The 21,431-nt window shown below is 48.0% G+C and overlaps 1 protein-coding gene across 1 annotated transcript in view; it reads right to left on the bottom strand.

Moving 5' to 3' along the window:
• Positions 1 to 21,431, bottom strand: part of pkd1a (polycystic kidney disease 1a) — a 211,401-nt gene that overhangs the window by 83,565 nt on the left and 106,405 nt on the right. Inside the window, exons 13-17 of the mRNA XM_080206859.1 lie at positions 19,813 to 19,944; positions 17,093 to 17,268; positions 14,865 to 15,001; positions 9,171 to 12,802; positions 652 to 789 (exon numbers count right to left, since the gene is read on the bottom strand). Of these exons, the coding sequence (XP_080062985.1) occupies positions 652 to 789; positions 9,171 to 12,802; positions 14,865 to 15,001; positions 17,093 to 17,268; positions 19,813 to 19,944 (4,215 nt within the window). The remainder of the gene's footprint in view (positions 1 to 651; positions 790 to 9,170; positions 12,803 to 14,864; positions 15,002 to 17,092; positions 17,269 to 19,812; positions 19,945 to 21,431) is intronic.

Below are 21,431 nucleotides of genomic sequence, written 5' to 3' on the forward strand. Positions count from 1 at the left end.
TTATTGCCCATCTCAAGTTTCCTGAGGGCAGTTGAGAGTCAACCACACTGCTGTGGCTCTGGACTCACACGCGGGCCAGAACAGGTAAGGACGGCAGATTTCCTTCCATATTTAGTGACCCAAATGGGTTTTTGCCAACAATCAACAATGGTTTCATGTTCATAATTCTAGATATCTTCTATTGAATTAAAATTCCACCATCTGCTGTGGTGGGATTTGAACCCAGGTCCCCAGAGCATTAGTTGGTTTCATCGTCAAGCGATAAAAACACTCGGCCATCACCTCCCCAATAAACTGCGGCCCTTCTTTTGGGAAGAGCACATTTGAAGGAATTGCTTCAATCACTAAGCGTGGCAACACATTAAATTAACCAATCCGTTGCAGTCTTTGACAATATAAATACTGAAGTATTTCCAAACTTTAAAGAACATATTGAAACCAATAGTTGTGGGAATACAATTGATTAGTGTTATCGTTTCTCTTTCATAGAAAGAATTTAAGATACTGGGACATAAGTATAGTTACAGCAAATCTCTAGTTCTGCTAACAGGACACACTCAAGTACAGTAAAGTTTTGCTAGCCAACTGCAGAGCACAGTGCGGATATTTTTTGCAACAGCTAATATGACTTTTTAAGGCACTTTTACTTACATGTTGTTTGACCGACTGGGGATCCCGGTTCAGTTTACTGACACTCAGGCTGCATGTGTAGGTTGTGTTACGTTTCAGTTCTTTTCTGGGAATAGTGAAGACACCTCCCTTGCCAGATAGATAGCAGCCAGAAAGTTCCTGAAGGAAAAAGCACGGACAGCTCATTTCACAAAGCCACTTAAGAACATAAGAAATATGAGCAGGAGTAGGTCATCTGGCCCTTCGAGCCTGCCCCACCATTCAATAAGGTCATGGCTGATCTGAAGTGGATCAGTTCCACTTTCCCACTTTCTCCCCATAACCCTTAATTCCCCTGCCTATCAGAAACCTATCTACCTGTGACTTAATATATTCAGCGAGGTAGCCTCCACCACTTCAATTTGTCGTCTGTAAGTCCCTCCTGCTGTGTCTGCATTACAACAGTGTCTGTTTCCCGCATCACTACAGAGAGTACAGCACTCTTAAAATGTCTCACTGGCAGTAAATCACTTTGGGACATTTGGAATTCACGAGAGGCACTATATAAATGCACATCCTGTGGAAATAATGGGCACGATCTTACCTGCCGTTCACACCAGCTCCCACTGCAGTCAAGTTGAAGAATTTGGTGCCAAGTCAAATCTCCGCTTACTGCAGTGGGAAGAGAAAATCCCACTGGCGTGAACGGTGGTTCTGGATACTGACTTTGTAAAATTGAATTCAGAGAACAAGAAGCCAGATTTCTGGTCACCTTTCCAAAGACAAAACAATCAGTATTGGAAAATGATGTGGATGAAGGCAGTACCAGCCATGTACAGACATAGGTTCCATTGGAGTCAAAAGCTCCACACAGACAGTGACCCAAGCTGGGAGTCAAACCCAGGTCCCTGGAGCTGTGAGGCATCAGTGCTAACCACCGTACCACCGTGCCACCCTTGAATTGTGATAATTCAGGAAGAAAGATGCCTTGGGCCAGTAGGTTCAATTGGAGTCAACCTCAACACATCAATGGAAGATCTCAATTCACTCAATGCTATGAACTGGTACCAAGTTTGATTGAGTACTGACAAGATGCATGGTGGCCACACTGTACCAGTGTTAGCCATACCCCCCCTTATCAGGCCTCCATTTTGAAGTCCTCATCCTTCAATGTTCTCCGCCCTCCTTGTATCTGTAACCTCTTCTAGCCCTCTTGCACTTCAGGCCCTTTGCCCATCCTGGATTTCCATCAGGCCATGTTTTCAGCTGCCTGGTCCCTGAACACAGGAATCCCCTCCTTAAACCCTCTCCCCATCACTCTCTTCTCCATGAAGACATTCTTTTCACAAAGCTTTCGATCACCTCTCTGTAAATCTCATTTTGTGCACTGGTGTCCAATTTTGCCTGACAGTCACTCATGTGAAGCAGCTTGGGACATGTTAGTGTATTAAAGTTGTTACACAAATGCAAATTATCGTTGCTTAGCTTGCTGTTGTGTCTCACCAGGATTAAGGATCTGAATATTGAAGTTACAGATCAAGATTATGCCATTGGGATTCCATTCAGATCCTTTCCAAGAATCATAGAATCCCTATGCACAAGAGGCCATTCATCCTATCGAGTCTACACCGACTCTCTGACAGTGTATCTTACCCAGGCCCTCCCCTTCATCCTAGCCACGTAACCCCACACATTTCCCATGGCTCATCCATCTAACCTGCACTAAGTGGCAATTTAGAATCATCGTAGAATTCCTACAGAACAGAAGGAGGCCATTCGGCCCATCGAGTCTGTACCAACCACAATCCCACCCAGGCCCCATTCCCTGAACCCTCATTTATCCTGCTAGTCCCCCCGACAGTTGGGTCAATTTAGCACAGCTAATCAACCTAACCTGCACATCGTTGGACTGTGAGAGGAAACCAGAGCGCCCAGACGAAACCCACGCAGACACAGCAAAAAAGTGCAAATTCCACGCAAATAGTGGCCCGAGGCTGGAATTGAATCCGAGTGCCTGGTGCTATGAGGCTGTGCTAACCATTGAGCCACCATGTCGCCATTTCTCCATGTTCAATAAGTGAATTCTTTCTTCAAGGGGCCAGCGTATGTCCTTTCACCCACAATATTTGGTCTTGGCATTGTGAATAGGATTTTTCGCTATCGTATTCAGTTTACTCCACAGGATAAAAGCTCTCTTGTGATGTCCAAAACTTCAGATAGCGGCAGATCACAATCAGGTAGAAGTGAGAAAATCCAGTACAACAGGTAACATCCTGCTCCTTAGTCACAGCTTCTGATTGTAACACCCTTTCTCAGAAATTACACCTTTCACTTTTATGAGCAAACTCAGAACAGATTTTACCATAAACACAGACTTTCGCAGCACAATTAATATTGTGATTGTTAACTACTGGAGGTAGTGCGAATGTCTGAGGAACAGAATTATTTAAGCAGAGAATCAGAGGATCCCTACAGTGCAGAAGGAGGCCTTTTGTCCCATCGCATGCACTGACTCATCTTACCCAGACCCTAGCCTCACAACCCCACATATTTACCCAACTAATCTCCCTAACCAACTTATCTTGAGACACTGAGGGGCAATTTAGCATGGCCAACCAACCTAACCTGCACATCTTTGGACTGTGGGAGAAAACTGGAGCACCCAGAAGAAACCCACACAGACACAGGGAGAATATGCAAACTCCACACAGACAGTGACCCAAGCTGGGAGTCGAACCCGGGTCTCTGTAGATGTGAGGCATCAGTACGAACCACTATGCCACCGTGCCACCCTTGTGTTGTGATAATTCAGAAAGAAAGATGCCCTTCAGCCACACCAAGAAATGCTTCATGGACTTATTCACATTTTTGTTTAAATGCTGTATCAAATACACTTCTCAGCCTTTGTCCAAGATCTAGTGTCGGATCTTTGTTTCGGGCGCTTCCCTTCCTTTTGGGAGCTGCCTTTTTTAAATTATCCCTTAGTTAATTTGATTCAGTTTATTTGGTTGGGTCAAAAAGATTGAAGTGGGTGGCTCTGGTCTAAATGCGTTGTTCACTCAGTGAGCTGGCACACCCAAGATGGGGTGCAATGTCTTATCTTGTCAGCTTGACTCTGGTTTGTCTTGTGGGGGCCATGAATTGGATTTTGAATTTGAAGTTTGGAGCAAGGAAGGAATGGATTTGGGTTTGCCTGGTCCACCCTGAGTATTGGCTTTGTAATTTTGAAGAATGGAGTGAAAAGATTAATTAAAAGATCCAAGTACACTTCTACAGTTTAAGATACAAAGCCATTTTCTTACGCGTTATAAACTTTTAATCGGGGGCATTCTGGAATGGTGGCTTTTGTATCTGTTTGTTTCCTGGAGTTGGCTTCCACACTGGGAGATTAAGATGTTCAGCAATACAGCGGCAGCCGTTAACAGAATTTGACCCGGATCTCATCCATGTGAAACTGAGAAACAACCGGTTGCGTTTTCAATGTGCCCCCGATGGGAATGTTTTTGGCAGGGGTGGCAGGCAAAATGGGCCTTGTGCTCACCTCACCAGCTTCCTGATCACCTCCCCCCCACTGTTAAACCCTGCCCTTCCCAGGAGCAAGATCGGGAGAGGTGAGAGATCGGGTGTGATTCCAATTTTTTGCCTCTGTTATATTCCCCACTCTGCTGCTCGACCAGCGCAGCGGCGCAGAAAGATCCCGCCCAATGCATCGCCCATTATTGTGGCCTGATACCAAACATCAACAGAATGTAAATGGCAGGGGACGCTTGTTAGTCAAAGCACCTCTTGTACCCTTGAAGAGTAAAATAGCTATTCTTACAGCTCAAAGGTGCCTCAACAATAGAAATAAGTTGATCAAGTTCATAGAATCAGAGAATCCCGACAGTGCAGAAGTAGGCCATTCAGCCCATTGAGGCTGTACCAACCACAATCCCACTCAGGCCCTATAACCCCGCATATCTAATCTGCTTATCCTCCTGACACTAGGGTCATTTTAACAAGGCCAATCAACCTAACCTGCACATCCATAGAATCCCTGCAGTACAGAAGTAGACCATTCGGCCCATCGAGTGTGTACCAACCACAATCTCACCCAGGCCCTATTCCCATAACCCCACATATTTACCCTGCTAACCTCTTGACACGAGGGTCAATTTAGCACAGCCAATCAACCTAACCCCCACATCTTTGGACAGTGAGAGGAAACTGGAGCACCTAGAGCAAACCCACGCAGACATGGGGAGAATGTGCAAACTCCACACGAACAGTGACCTGAGACCGGAATTGAATCTGGGTCCCTGGCGCTGTGAGACAGCAGTGTGAACCACTGTGCCAACTGTGCTGCCACCATTCATGCGAGAGTTTCCTGAGCTTCCTTCAGATTCGTGGCAAATATTCATTTGCATGAATGACCAACCACCTCAACTGAAATTCATCGATCTTGGGACTGCGCGGTATGTGATTTCCATGTGCTTTGCAATCAGAGTTTAGAGAGCTCATTTTGCATCTGGCACAGGAATTTTCTGGGGCCTGTTAAAAGGCAAGCCAACAGCAATGAGAAATTAAAGTGATTAGCCTAGGTATCCTCGACAGTAAAAAATATGTAAAGTTTATTACTCTTTCGAACTGCACCAATGCTTCCCTTTATCATAACAGCTTGTCAGATTGGATAATAGTATTCAAATTGGAGAGGCGGAAAAAGTGAAGCTCGTGCTAAGTGATTTACAGGCTGATTTCGATAGATGCCAGTGTGCAGGCAGGTGGCAAATAAAAGGAACATGGATAAATTGGCACAAAGTGAATGAATTGGTAGAGAGAGATGCAGGAAGGGATCTGGATGGTTGATTCATCAAATTCAACGACAAGAAATTGTGGCCAAGCAACTGGAAATGCAGATGAGATGTGAGATAAATCCTCCCAGATTGTGCTACAGTACTGTCTGGTTTCTTTGTTCATTCATGGGACATGAGTGCCGCTGGGTGGCCAGCATTTATTGCCCATCCCTAGTTGCCTTTGGGGGCAGATGAGAGACAATCACATTGCTATTGGCTCCGGAACAGGCCAGGCCAGGTTAGGGCGGCAGATTTCCTTCCCTAAAGGACATCAGTGAACTGGAAGGGTTTTTCTAACAATCGACAATCGTTTCATGGTCATTAATAGATTCTTCATAGAATCTCTACAGTGCAGAAGGAGGCACCGAAGAAGTTTGGTCCTTCAAGTCTACACTGACAACAATCCCACCCAGGCCCTATTCCTGTAACCCCACATATTTACCCTGCTAATCCTCTGGGTCAATCAACCTAACCCACATATCTTTGGACTGTGAGAGGAAACCAGAGCACCCGGAGGGAAATGTGCAAACTCCACACAGACAGTGACTCGAGGCTGGAATCGAACCTGGGACCCTGGCGCTGCAAGGCAGCAGTGCTAACCACTGTGCCACCATGCCTCTCCTTAATCCCAGATTTTTTTAACTGAATTTAAATTCCACCATCTGCCGTGGCGGGATTCGAATCCAGGTCCCTAGAACATTAGATGAGTTTCTGGATCAATGGTCTGGCGATAATACCTCTAGGCCATTGTCTCCCCAGACAGACACCCCCTGAAGTATGGAATTCTGGCCATTCTGTGTGTACATGCATCAGAGAGGTGCACAGAACAGATAAGAGGCTGATCTCCATGTGTAAACCATAGAATCCCCAGAGTGCAGAGGGAAGCCATTTGGCCCATCGAGTCTGCAACAACTCTCCAAAAGAACATCTTATCCATGCCCAACCCCAGGGGGGGGGCATCTTACCCAGGCCTTTCATTCCCGTAAATCTGTGCATTTACCATGGCTAATAATCCACCCAACCTACACATCTTTGGACAGTAAGGGGCAATTTAACACAAAAACAGAAAACGCTGGAAAATCTCAGCAGGTCTGTCAGCATCTGTGGAGAGAGAATAATTCCAATGTTTTGAGTCTGGATGACTCAGATTTTCCAGCATTTTCTGTTTCTGTTTCAGAATTCAGCATCCATGGTATTTTGTTTTTTTTTAAAGAGCAATTTAGCACGGCCAATCCATCTAACCTGCACCTCTTTGGACTTTGCAAAGAACATAAACCTTGCTAAAAAGATTCAGAAGGTTAATCTGAGGCGATTTGGGTTGAGTGGGGGTACCAACATTTTGAGAATAGATGACCCTTTGTTTGAGCTCTGACAAAGGGTCATCCAGACTCGAAACGTTGGCTCTCTTCTCCCCCCACTGTCAGACCCACTGAGATTTTCCAGCCTTTTCCGTTTCCATTTCAGATTGCAGCATCTGCAGTATTTTGCTTTTATTGCATTAGTGTAACCCCAGTGTCACATTCCCAAGGTGCTTCACACAGGAACGTCATTTGGCACTGAATTGCATTCGGAGATATTAGGAGAAGGTGACCAAAAGAGTAGGTAAAAGATACTTTTTGAAGATGCCTCATAAAAGGAGAGAGAAAAGTAGAGAGGTGGCTGAAGATTGATTGCCCTAAGCAGCTGAAGGCACATCCCCAGTAATGGAGTAAATGGAAATGAGAGACATGCAAGTAGCTAGAACTGGAGGAGTACAGATGTGCCGGAGGTGTGTTGGGCAGGAGGGGATCATCAAGAGTGGGACACATACTGAGGTCAACATCTAACTACTGAGTATTTAGAGTTGTAGAAATATACAGCATGGAAACAGGCCCTTCAGCCCAACTTGCCCATGCCAACCAGGTTTCCTAAACTGAACTAGTTCCATTTGCCTGCATTTGGCCATATCTCTCTAAACTTCTCCTATCCATGTGCCTGTCTAAATATATTTTAAATATCGTATTTGTCCCAGCCTCTACCACGTTCTCTGGCAGCTCATTCCACAGACACACCATCCGCGATGTGAAAAGGTTGCCCCTCAGGTCCCTTTCAAATCTTTCCCCTCTCACCTTAAACCTATGCCCTCTAGTTTTGAGCTCTCCTGTCCTGGGGATTCACCTTATCTATGCCCTCTTGATATTTAAAACCACTGTAGGGTCACTCCTCATCCTCCTACACTCCAGGGAAAGAAGTCCCAGCCTATCCAGCCTCACCTTATCCTCCCAGTCCCGGTAACATCCTTGTGAATCTTTTCAGAACCCTTTCCAGTTGGACAATATCCTTGGCTTTGACAAAGAAGCATCTGGACTCGAAATGTCAGCTCTCTTCTCTCTTTACAGATGCTGTCAGACCTGCTGAGATTTTCCAGCATTTTCTCTTTTTGGTTAATAATATCCTTCCGAGACCAAGGTGACCAGAGTTGTACGCAGTACTCCAAACGTGGCCTTACCAATGTCTTGTAGGGTTGTAAAGTAAACTGACATTTTGGGTGGGACATTATGGCCTTACTCGAGCCAACGGATATTTCCATTGTCCGCTCCTCACCTGCTCCGATTCTGTGGCAGGTGGGACGGTAGAATTCCGGAAATTAACTTTAATATGAACACTGATATTAATGTTAGTGTTAACATATTAGTCTCCTGAAAGCAAGGCATCAGAAAGCTAGCGGCTACTCTTGAGACATCAGCTTCATTGTACACATTTCGGCTGCATTGCACCGATTGTCTCAATCGACCATTACTTGTTGAGCATTTGAGCCCAGCACCCACCCCAGCTTTGCAGCTCTTACTTGGCACTCCATTAGTATGCTACAGAATGACCCAGTGGAGCTACCATTCAACCAGTTTGTCCTTTAGCTTGTGGAAGCTTCAGCTTGTGAATCCAAATGCTGGCTCAGAAATACCTATTCTGAAACAGCTTGTTTAGAATTTACATCGAAGATACTGCACAAGAAACTGGCCTATCAACCTGTAATGATCTCAATGAGACCCTTGAGGTGGGCCTCTTGGAGTATGAGCTCCCTGATTGAGATAATGCTTGCCTGCTCACCTGTATGTATATATTGAGGGGTGTAAGGGCTACCAGCATGCTGGATTCTGACGTTGGAACTGAAACACTCTAGGAGTAGAGAGAAGTTTGTAAATAAAAGGAATTGGTGGAGGGATTCTCAGGAGTTATTTCACAACCCAAATCATCGAATCATAGAATGCACACAGTGCAGAGGGAGGCCATTCAGCCTATTGAGCCTGTACTGACAATAATCCCAAATAGGCCCTGTCTCCGTAACCCCATGTATTTACCCTGCTAATCCCTCTGACACTAAGGGACAATTTAGCATGGCCAATCAACCTAACTCACACCATATTTGGATTGTGGGGGGAAACCAGAGCGCCCGGAGGAAACTCACACAGACAGGGAGAGAATGTACAGACTCCGCACAGACAGTGCGGAATTGAACCAAGGTCCCTGGTGCTGTGAGGCAGCTGCGACTGTAACACTACATCCTGCACCCCCTCCTTTCCTCCTCCACATACGTCTATAGAGCACACAACAAACAATACTTTTAATTGTGTACCAATACATGTGACAATAATAAATCAAATCAGCGTTCACCATGGCACCACCCAAGACAGAAATGTGTGAAATATGGCTCAAAGGAGAGGAGACATAGAACTTACAACAGAACCTTACCCGACATGAATATGTACATGACCACTCATAGTGTAGAGGTGTTTGATTGTTGGCAGGCTGGTCAGGGTCATAAGACTTGGTGCCGTCCATCACAAGATCCTGCATGGTGGACCATGAGCGGAATGTTCCGCCATCTATTATTGGGACCAGCGGACTGGGAATGACCGTCACCGTGGAGTGCGTGATCTTCACAAACGAGGTACCCTCAAAGGAGACGGTGAATACAATGCAGTATCTCCCGATGTCCAACGCCAGGTTGGGCAGCAGCAGCCGGGGTCTCCTCAGGTCCACGTTTCTCGGGCGGACTTTGTTCACTTCTCCCAGAGTCAGGCAGCTGGAAGTCTTGTAGATCTCCCACAAATATTCCACCCGGTACGCCGTGCACCCGCGGAGGTCAACGTCCGCCTCCAAGTAGTTCCTCTGGGATCGTTGAATGGTGCCGCTGAGGATCATGCTGATCTTGGGAGGATCGCACTTCAGCAACAGGATGGTGACTGTGGCGCGCGCAACATAGGAGCTCACCAGGTTCGACGCATTAACCTCGATCACGTAATGTTCGGGGCGTAAATAAGAGTGAAACATAACTGAAGTGTTTGTGGATTTAGCTGGGGAGCCATCTCCGAACTTCCACCTGAAAGTTGCTTGGCTGAAACTTGGCATCACGGTGGCACTGAGGAGGACCGAGTCATTCACCACAGTGATAAATGGTGTTACAGTAAGCCTAGCCATTAAAATCCGGTTCTGTACCAGAATCCCCGCTGAAATATCCATGCTAGACACATTGTTAGATGCATTTAGGAGGACGCTTAATTGGCCTTGCACCTTTGGCGTGTATGAAACGTTTTGCCCCGCGATGTGGTCGGAAAAGTCCCCCAGCACAAAGTGCCACAGGTACGATACCTGGAAGCCACCGGACACGGCGGCGCGGAAGGTTTTTGCCCTCCCCACGGCGAGGGCCTGCTCGTCACAATCCACCAGCCTTAAACCCGTGACCGGCTCCACCACGCGGATCTCAATGCTGGTGCGGTCGAAGCTCACTTGGTTCTGCGCCGTCAGGGTCACGCGGTACGTGCCGAGGCGAGCGAAGCGGTACCTGTGGTGGGTGCCGTTCAGCAGGATGGTGAAATCGTCGCCCACCCGTAAGCGGAAGCTGACGTCGGTCCCCGAGGACAACTGGACGGCGAAATCCACGTCCTGGCCTGGCGCGGCCGCCCGTTTGGAGGCTTCGAGCAGAAGCCCTCGTATCTCATCCTGGACCGTGACGTTCAGGAAAGCAGTCTGCCAGCTGACATCGTTCGAAGCATTCAGCCTGATGTCATACACACCGGGACAAGGGAAGGATTTATTTATTTCCTGTCCCAGCTCCTGTTCAATGGCGAATGGCAGCACCCATGCCCAGGAAACATTGGTTCCACTCAACAAGCTTCCCTGGAAGAACGCAGTGGCGTTTGTGGCCAAGTAGTGCTGATTCTGTGAGGCTCCCACTGTGATTGCCACGCCAGCCACTGGCTCCTGCACACGGATCAGCAGGGTGGCGTTGCGGGAGCTGAGTTTATTTGCCGCGGTGACGCTAACTAGTTTGACGCCAGGGTTTTGGAAACTGAAGCTTGCGAATGGAAGGTGGGTCGAAAGGGTGGCGTTCCCGTCCAGCGCCCAACTGTAAGTCACGTTGGTGCCACCGCCCACGGTCAAGGTGACGTTGGTCGATGTGTTCACCGCCACTGGCTCGGGGGATGCCCGCAACGTCACGATGCCAATGGGCTCCAGAACGGCAATCAGCCTGCTGGCAGTCTTGGTTCCCAGCAGGTTGCTTGCTTGAAGGATAATCTCATAGGAACCTGCTCCCAAACAGCGCAGTTGAGAGGCTGGTGCGTCGGAATGGAACACACTAACTCCAGCCTGCAGGACGGTCCAGTTGTAGGAGATCTCGGTGCCAAACGTGCTTTCCGCTCGGAACCAGAGTGTTTGGTTGACAGACAGACAGCAGCCCTCAATGAGGTCACCCAATCTCATCTCCAGACCTTCTATTTCTTCGAGCACGTGGACCTGGGTGCTGCTCTGCTCCGAGCTCACTCCATTCGTCGCCAGAACCGTAACGTTAAAGGTACCAGGGCTGGTGAAAGTGTAGGTGGCGTTGGCCTTGCCGTCCAAAGGCTCACAGCGGTGACAGAAAGACCAGGAGTAATGGACAAAATCGCCCGCTTGCAGAGTGGCCTGGAAGCCAACCGATGCATTCACCGGGGTGAGTGCGGGGCTTGCCGTGAGCTCCAGCCCCCGTAGTGGAGTCTTGACACTGACCTCCTCCCGTGTCTCCCTGCTGCTCACCATGTTGCAGCCGAGTAGCTTCACCGTGAAGTTACCAGCAACAGCGTACGCGTGCGTGACATTGTCGCCCGTCCCGTTCACCCTGTCGCCAAAGACCCAGCCGTAGTGGACCTTGCTGCCGTCGCTCAGGGCCGTGAAGGTGTACAGCTGGTTCACCACAAGGTTGGCCAGCGACTGCACGCCGCCCATTTTAATCTGCAGCCAGGTCACCGCCTCCTGGATCTCCACCCAGGCACTCCCGCTGCCCGACGACACGTTGTTGAAGACGGTCACGTTGACCCAGTGCAGACCCGAGGTGCCAAAGGTGAAGTTTGCCTCCCTCCCGTGAACCTGGGGCGCAATCCCGGTGCCAAAATCCCACAAGTACGTGTACTGGCCCCTGGGCCAAACCTCCACTTTAACTCTGCTCTCTTCCCCCAGTCTCACAAAGTTGTTTGAAGGCGTGACCCTCACCTTGCTGACGGCGGGCTGCACGCACACGTTGGAGTAATAGTTGACTTTGTTTACGCTGCTCGACACAACCAGGTAGAGCGGGAAATCCCCGCTCCTGGTGTAATTGTGGCTGATGCTGGGGTCCCCCAGCATGGTCTCGTTGGACGAGCCGTCCCCAAAGTCCCAGAAGAACTGGTAGGTTGCCGAGTCCCCCGGCGTGTACGCGGTGAAGTTGATCTCCAGCAGCTCCTGGACGCAACCGGAGGGCTGGATCCTGAGGACCTCCAGCACAAAGACGTGGACCACCCGGGACGCGTTGGCCACGTTGAGTGGGTTCGCCGCCGTAACCGTCACTGTGTAGTTTCCCACCTCAGAGTAAGTGTAATTCATCACCGAGGAGGTTGTCTTGGTGGCCGGGGACCCGTCCCCCATGTCGAAAGTCCACGTTATCTGGCTTCCTTTCTTCGCCAAGGCCCTGACGATGGTGGGGGCGGACAGCTCGGTGGGGCTGTTGTCCGTGATGTCCAGGTCCGCGATCTCGTCCAGCACCTCGACCCACCGCTGGGCGCTGACGTTGCTGACCATGTTGCGGGCTTGCACGCTGACCCTGTACTTGCCGGGCCTGCTGTAAGTATGGGTGACCCTGCAGAGAGGGCCAACCCGCTCGGTGGAATTGTCCCCAAAGCTCCAGCTGAATGTCTCCCCGGCCGTGGACGGCAGCAGGCTGGCTTCGAATTCCGCCGCTCGGCCGGTGGCGAGGACCTCACTGTCCAGGTGAATGGACAGGTTGCTGAGGAAGCTGTAGACCGTCACCGGGACGAGCTGGCTGATGTTGTCATACTTATCCGAGACGGAAACGGTGAGGTTGTATTCACCTAGGGAGACAAAACATTTGCTTTTACTTCTCAGTCGTCTGAAATGCCGAAACTGTTCCCCGCTGCCCCCTCCCTCCTGCAGATAGCTAATCGTGCCACAGTTTAGCACAGAAGGAGGCCATTCAGCCCATCGTGCACCATGCCAGCTCTTCCAAAAGAGCCATCCAATTAATCCCACCCACCTGAGCTCCTTCCGTAGCCCGGCACAAAAGCCACTGGACAACGGAGCGGGAAACATGTACAGGTGGCAATTCCTCTCTTTAATATCGCTCGGCGAACAAAACATCCAATTGTCCTTTCCAAACAATGTCCAATCCTGTGATTTTTGTCAGGCAGTTATTGATTGGGGTGGGGGTGAGGGTGAGAGGGAGGAGAAACTCTTATTTGTTGAAGGAATGTTTGGGATTATATAACGCCTTCCGCAACCTTGGGACATTCCAAAGCACTTTCCAGCCAATGATATGTGGTCACAGTTGGGAGTTCTGGAAATAGGGGCAGCCATTGAGCACCCAGCAAGCTCCCACAGAGATGAGATCGCGTCCAGACATTTATTTCTTTTTAAACTTGTGTTGGCTAAGGGATAAAAATTTGAAAATTATGTCGGTCGCTTTCGATTGATGGGTAAGGGTATTGACATAACAAACCACCTCCTCTCTCAGTTTGAGCGTAGCGCATATAAAACCCACCCACAGGCCAAACCTCAGGCAGTTTGCTTCTTTGTTGATGGCTCAGTGAGGTGACTGAATCAATGCTGGAATTACTGAGGACTGTAAAGTAAAAATTCCAGCAAGGATATGCAGAAAGGGCATTGTCAACCAAGCAGCTTTCTGCTGTGAAAGATCGCAGTCTTCCTTAGAATCCCGACAGTGCCCATTGAGCCTGCACTGACAGCCCCTATCCCTGTGGTCCCACGTATTTACCCTGCTAATCCCCCTGACACTGAGGGTCAATTTAGCATGGCCAATCTACCTACCCTGCAGATCTTTGGAGTGTGGGAGGAAACCCACCCAGACACGGGGAAAATGTGCAGACTCCACACAGACAGTGACCCAAGGCTAGAGTTGATCCTGGGTCCCTGACACTGTGCGGTAGCAATGTTAACCAATGTGTCTATATCACAGTACAGAGTTGGGCCGTGGAAAATCAGGAGTGTTGCCTGGAACGAATCCCAAAATGGAAAAAAAAACTTACAGGCCAAAATGAAATTGCTTAGTGGGGCTTTAGTTGGCCATTTTGCTGCTGGCTGTTTTATCTCTTTATCCAATATCAACTCCGGCACAAAGATTTCCCTCTATCCCTCCCAATCCAGATCATGCCATGCCCTCCACTCCCCCATTTTACCAACTCAAATGGTTACCTTTGCTCTTTCAAACTCTTTTCAAGAAAACATCTTGCCTCATCACATAAGACCACAAGAACAGGAGAAATAGGAGCAGGAATAGACCAGTTGGCTCATCGAGCCTGCACCGCCTTCCACTAAGATCGTGGCTGGTCTGATTGTCGCGTTACCCCAACCTACTGCCTCTTCCCCAAAACCTTTCAATCCCTTTGTCAATCAGAAATCAAACCCATCCTTGAATATACTCAATGACCTGGTCTCCATTGCTCTCCGTGGAAGAGAGTACCAAACATTTAACAGCTCTCTGAGAAAAGAAACTTCTCGTCTCTCAGCCTTAATACCCGCGTATTTTTAGACTGTGCCCACTAATCTTGACACATTCACCCCAAACCCTTTTGTGATCCAAATCACAACTTGCCTTTTGACCACTTTCACCACACTCCGTCTCCCACCTTCCCACAAAAGAAGTGTGTTGGAAAAAATAAGTGCGGAAAACCATCGGAACGTAAGGGCCTGAATCTGGTTTCTTGAGGAAGATATCGAGATGTGTGGCTTTAAAACGTGCCACGATTGCACTGAATGGCGGAGCGTGCATGAAATTTCGATTTCTTCTGATCTTATGGTTGCCAGTGGCAGTTGCAAGGTACACCCATTTTGGTAAGAACCATGGCATCTGAACAAGCCAGCAGCCACATATTGAGCAGTCTGTGCTCACCATCTTACCTGGCCTTTGGTATATGTGGGTCACATTGTGTCGCAGCACTGCTTGTTTGACTGTCAGATAAGGGACTGAAAGACTCAGGTTGTATGGACATACGAACTGATAAACCTGATCACTGCTTCCATCCCCGAAACACCACCTGTAAAACAACAGAAGCATTCGGCACAGTTGCCCCTTCACAAGTGGGTATTTGCTATCTACAAGTGCCAATCACGGAATCTTCACAGTGCAGAAGGAGGCCATTCAGGTAATCTATAGGTTAGTCACTGCTCTGTGATCTTAAACCCAAGGAGGATCCCAAAATCAGCCAACAAGAATTATAGAATCCTACAGTGCAGAAGGAGGCCATTCAGCCCATCAAATCCGTACTAACCACAATCCCATCCAGGCTCTAATCAAACCCCATGTATTTACCCTGCTTAATCCCTCTTTCAGCATTGCCAATCCACCTAATCCATACATCTTTGGACTGTGGGAGGAAACCGGAGCATCCCAGAGAAAACCCATGCAGACACGGGCAGAATGTACAAACTCCACTCCAAACTCCACAAGAAGTACAAACTTCCAGCCAATCATGTAGGACACTCTCTGATTACAAGTGCCATTTTATCATAGGGTCCCTACAGTGCAGGAGGAGGCCATTTGGCCCATTGAGCCTGCACGAACAACAATACCATCCAAGCCCTAGCCCCGTGACCCCACAAATTTTCCCTACCAATCCCTCTTTTAGCAAGGCCAATCCACCTAACCTGCACATCATTAGACTGTGGGAAGAAGCAACTGGAAGAAACCCACGCAGACACAGGGAGAACATGCAAACTGTACACAGACCGTCACCCGAGGCCGTAATCGAACCCGGACCCCTGGCACTGTGAGGCAGCAGTGCTAACCACTGTGCCACCATGTCCCCCACAATGTTGTTCCAAGTTTCAGAATGTAATGTAAAGCCCTTAAAAATTCCAAACTCCTGTCTAAGCTGGGTGTCAGGTAAATGAAGGATTGGGTTCATATTGACATGTAGCCTGGAATATATATTGAATATCCCACCATTGGCTCCAAGGTTGCTCATACTGGATTCTCAAGTCACCCAGACTTATATTTGAGGTCCATACACTCAACAACTACTGTTCAATGACAGCATTGCTGCCTCTGACTCAAGATGGTGGGTTTGAGGTCCATGGTGAGTGTAGTGCTGGACTGAAATACTGGAGTGAACTGCGGTAGGTGTACTTGCATTTTAAGGATACAGGTGGTCTTCCCCATCATAGAACTTTTTAGCTCATCCTCAGAGAAGGGACAGACATGAAGGCCGGAACTCTACCACCTCACCCGCCACGGAAGTGGAGCGGGCGAGGATTCGACAACTGAAAGCTCCCCGGACGGGAATTTCCGATCTCGCTCAAGCGAGGCCATTAAATCCTGCTGCATCACGGGATAAGAAATGGGGAAAACACCTCAGTTGCCCATCTCCAGTTTAAAACAAAATGAGGTTTGAATTTTGACCAGCACTGGGGCAGAACATAATAGACGGACTTCTTAAAAAATTAATTCTTGGGATGTAGGCACCATTGTTAAGACCAGCATTTATTGACCATTCCTGATTGCCCTTGAGAAGGTGGTGAAGAGACGCCATCTTGAATACAACCAAATGGCTTGCTAGGCCTTTGTGGGGGAAGTTAAGAGTTATTGCTGTAAATCTGGAGCCACATCTAAGTCATACTGGGTAAAAACGATCGATTTTAATCCCCAAAGGGCATGAGTCAATTTTAAGATATTCTGCTAACTACATGGTCACCATTATTGATACTACCTTTTTGTTCATGATTTACTCAACAAAGTGAATTTAGCTTTCCTTTTAGTTTATTTATTAGTGTCGTAAGTAGGCTTGCATTAACACTGCAATGAAGTTACTGTGAAAATCCCCTAGTCACCACACTCCGGCACCTGTTCGGGTACACTGAGGGAGAATTTAGCATGGCCAAGGCACCTAATCAGCACGTCTTTCAGACTGTAGAAGGAAACTGGAGCACCCGGAGAAAACCCATGCAGACACGGGAAGAATGTGCACACTCCGCACAGTGACCCAAGCCAGGAATCGAACCTGGGTCCCTGATGCTGTGAGGCAACAGTGCTAACCACTGTGCCACCATGCTGCCCCAAGTTTAGTATCTTTGCCAAATTTTACTCCATGTGCCAAGATCCAGGATAGAGTGTACTTTCTCTCACTTACCTGAAGGTAGCATTGACGGCTGCATCCACTTTCACAGTGGCAGCAAATGTGTACAGTGAGCCTTGCACAAGGATGTCTGGAGCAGCAGAGACATTTAACTCAGCTAAGGGATTCCTCTTGTCCACTGTGACATTGCTAATAATCTTTTGGTTGCTCACGTAATTGGATGCGATCAACTGCAACATTGAAATGTAAGCTTTAGTTGGCAATGCAAAGGAGGTGTCTCCTTATGTATAATATCCTGACCAATACTAATCCCGCTATCAACATAACCGCAATCAATTATTATCAACACTACTGTTTGTGGAATCTTTCTGTGCACAAATCAAATGCCATCATTGACAACACTCCAAAAGTATTCATTTGGCTTTGCTATGTAAATGCAAGTGTTTCTTTCAATTCAATCAGTATTATAGAATCCCTGCAGTGCAAAAGGAGTCCATTCAGCCCATCGGGCCTGTGCCAACTACAATCCAACCCAGGTCCTATTTCCATAATCCCACGTACTCATCCTGCTACACTCCACCACTGCCCCCCCCACCCTGGCAATTTAGCAAGGCCAACTAATCTGCAATCTTCGGACTATGGGAGGAAACCAGAACAACCAGAGGAAAGCTATGCAGACACGGGGAGAATGTGCAGACTCCATACAGACAATCATCTGAGGCCAGAATTGAACTTGTGCCCCTGGTGCTGTGAGGCAGCAGTGCTAATCATTTGCCACTGAACCACATTGCATTCAGTGGATGGTGTCCATTCTACATGACAATCAAGCCATGGTTTGTAACCTTCTGGCCTTCAATTTCCAAAGCTTTGTGTTTCCCTCCTGTTTTCTCTTCCCCTCCGATTTTGATAGTGGCCAGGATCCCAGTCACGTAATCACAGGATAGGTTTACTTGAAGCTTTTAAGCCCAGTTGATCTCACCCTGGCTCTACTGTCTTCACAGAACATCCTCTATCTGGGTAGATTTGACCTTCTGAAACTGTGTGGGTTTCAAACAAGGGGCGGCCTTTTTCAGCCCTTCCCACCTGCGGGATCTTCCAGTCCCTCCGAAGGTGACCGCCTCCTCCACCCATGGCGAGTTCCCACCCAACGGCATCTGGCTCATATCTGCCACATAATGATCATCTGCTGCTCCTGTTCCTTCAAAAACTCAAGAGTTCCTTCCTCTCACTGCTTGTTCAGTCCTTGTGCGGACGTAAGAATGGACAATGAGAAACAGGAGCAGGAGTAGGCTGTGTGATCCCCTTGAACCTGCTCCACCATCAATAGGGCCATGGCTGACGCTCTATCTCAAGCACACTTTCCAGCCCTCCCTCGATATCCTTTCATTCTCATAATCTCCAAAAAGCTATTGGCCACATTCTTGAATAGAATCAGCGACTGAGGAAGCACTGCCCTCTGGTATAACCAATTCCAAAGATTCACAACTCTCTGAGCAAAGAAATGCTCCTTGTCTCAGTTCTAAATGGCTGACACCCTACCTGAGAATATGTCCCAGTTATTGACTCTCCAGCTGGGGTTTGAGGGGGAACAGGTTCTCAATATTAATCTTGTCGAGCTCTCTGAAAATATGTTTCAATTAGATCACCATGTATCTTCTAAATTCCAGAGCATACAAACTCATTCTGCTCAATTTCTCCGACTGGGCAGCGTGCTGGCACAGTGGTTAGCACTGCTGCCTCATAGCAAGGACCTGGCTTCAATTCTGGCCTCAGGTGATTGTCAGTGTGGAGTCTGCATGTTCTCCCCGTGCCTGAGTGGATTTCCTCCAGGTGCTCCGGTTCCCTCCCACAGTCCAAAGATGTGCAGGTTTGGTGGATTGGCCAGGATAAATTACCCCTTAGTGTCCCAAGACGTATAGGTTTGAATAATTAGCCATGGTGAATTTGTGGGCTAAGGGCAGGAAACAGGGTCTGGGAAGGATACTCTGTCTGAGATTCAGTGAAGAGTCGATGGGCTGAATGGCCTGCTTTTACACTGCAGGGATTCTATGATTCTATTCTAAAAGGTTCTCCTTATAGGACAACACCCACCACCTTCCCAGGAAACAACCCAGAGAAAATTTGTTACCTTCTAAGGCAATTCTTTTTTGCTTGTCGGTCAGGCACAATATTTTCTTAATTTATTCATTAGTGTCACAAGCAGGCCTACATTAACACTGCAATGAAGTGAAAATCCCCCAGTTGCCACACTCCAGCGCCTGTTTGGGTACACTGAGGGAGAATTTAGCACGGCCAATGCACCTAATCAGCACGTCTTTCAGACTCATAGAATAAAATCATAGAATCCCCACAGTGCAGAAGGAGGCCATTCAGCCCATCAAATCTGCACCAACCACAATCCCACCTAGGCCCTATCCCCATAACCTCACATATTTACCCCATTCATCCCTCTAACCTATGTATCCCAGGGACCTAAGGGGCATGGCCAATGCACCTAACTGGCACATCTTTGGACTGTGGGAGGAAACTGGAGATCACTTAGCACGCAGACACAGGGAGAACGTGCAAACTTCACACAGACAGTGAACAGAGGCCAGAATTGAACCCGGGTCCCTGGCGCTGTGAGGCAGTAGTGCTAACCACCGTGCCACCATGCCGCTCAAACCGTCATGGGTTTGTACACAATGTTCCGGGTGTGCCCTCACCAGAGCCCTACCAATGAGGCATAACCCTGAAAAGTAGCATCCCCTATTCCAGCCACCACTTCTACTTACCGAGAGTTTGTACACAGCTTCAGTTCGGTAGATGACTTTGTATATTTGGTTGTAATGTATGAAGGAGGCCTTGTCATCCACAGTCCATTTAAACACGACATTCGTTCCAGCACTCACTCTCGCAGTGTAAGTCTAGACACAGAAATAGAGTTTAAACACTTCTGGATTGAAATGGTCACTGTGCTACCCTGTCGCAGACTTTACTGTTCATAACCTCTGGAAATATAAGAAAGATTTCATGTCCAAATGCCATCAATTATCAGAAATTTATCGCAAAGGTCAACGAACTCTACAGTGTGAGTTGTGGTATTTGGGGGGTGGAGGGGGGGGGCGGTATTCTCCTGTCCCGCCTGCTACAGGAATTGTAGTTGGGGGGAGGGGGGGCCAGATTACACAAAGGTACATTGTCCTCGGGTGGGGTTCTCCGGTTTTGGGATGAGTGCGGCCAGGGAATCACGTCCACAAAGTATAATAGTTCCCAGGTTGTTCTCCTTGGAGCAGAGAAGGTGCTTTCGAGATTATGAATGGGATTTAGTTGAGTTAATATGAAGGTAGTGATTCCGCTGGTTGATGGGTTAGTAACAAGGGGCCACAGGTTTCAGGTCACTGGTAAAAGACCCAGGTGGAGAGACGAGGAGAAATGCCATTACACAGCCAGTTGATCAGCGAGTCTAGAATGCACAGCCTGAAAGGGTGATGGAAACAGATTCTGCAGCAGCTTTAAAACAGGGAACTGGAAATGCAGTCAAAATGGAGGCCACCTTGTGGTGCACTGGTAACATCCTTTATCTGTGCTAAAAGCTCCAGATTCAAGAGCCACTCCAGGACTTGAATGGCTCAAGAGGTGAGTTCATAACATGGCAGAACCGGTCAATGATCTGCCCATAAATCCTTCCTGATGACAGGTGGTATGTGTAGGAGAGTTACCCAGTCAGCTATACTGCAGAGAGCGACAGAAAAGTACACACAATCGTGGACCAAGGCAATGGAAGTCCGCACTTGCCAGTGCCCTCTTAGAGCGTGGCATCAGAAAAAAGAGGAGTCGAAATGGGAAAAATTGTAGGGCTATGCGGAAAACACAAGGAACAATTGGGTAGCTTTTTCAAAGAGCTGGTACCAGTGTGATGGGTTGACTATGACTATGCTGTGTGACATTAAGTTTTTTTCTCTTGTTGAGTCTGCATTCTGCACATGCCCAAAAGTTTATTTATCAGTGTCACAAATAGGCTTGCGTTAACACGGTAATGAAGTCACTGTAAGAATCCCCTAGTCGCCACACTCTGGCGTCTGTTTGGGTGCACTGAGGGAGAAAACCCACTGGAGGAAACCCACGCAGACACAAGGAGAATGTGCAAACTCCGCACAGACAGTGACTCAGGCTGGGAATCGAATCAGAGTCCCTGGCACTGAGAGGAACCGCCGTGCCACTCCTAAAGTAGCTCCTCATTCCTACAGTTCAGAAAACAGTGTTTTACAGAGAATATTTTTGGAACGGTGTGGGAGATTTGTCTGCTTAACAAAAGTTAAGGCGATAGAGAATATTCCTGCTTTAAGTATCTTGGTGGTAATTGTGATTTGAAGCTAAAAGTATCCATTCAACCATTCGTTCCACACATCTC

This window comes from Carcharhinus amblyrhynchos, chromosome 18, assembly GCF_965287045.1.
Source record: "Carcharhinus amblyrhynchos chromosome 18, sCarAmb.v2.hapA, whole genome shotgun sequence".
NCBI classification, from domain to species: Eukaryota; Metazoa; Chordata; class Chondrichthyes; order Carcharhiniformes; family Carcharhinidae; genus Carcharhinus; species Carcharhinus amblyrhynchos.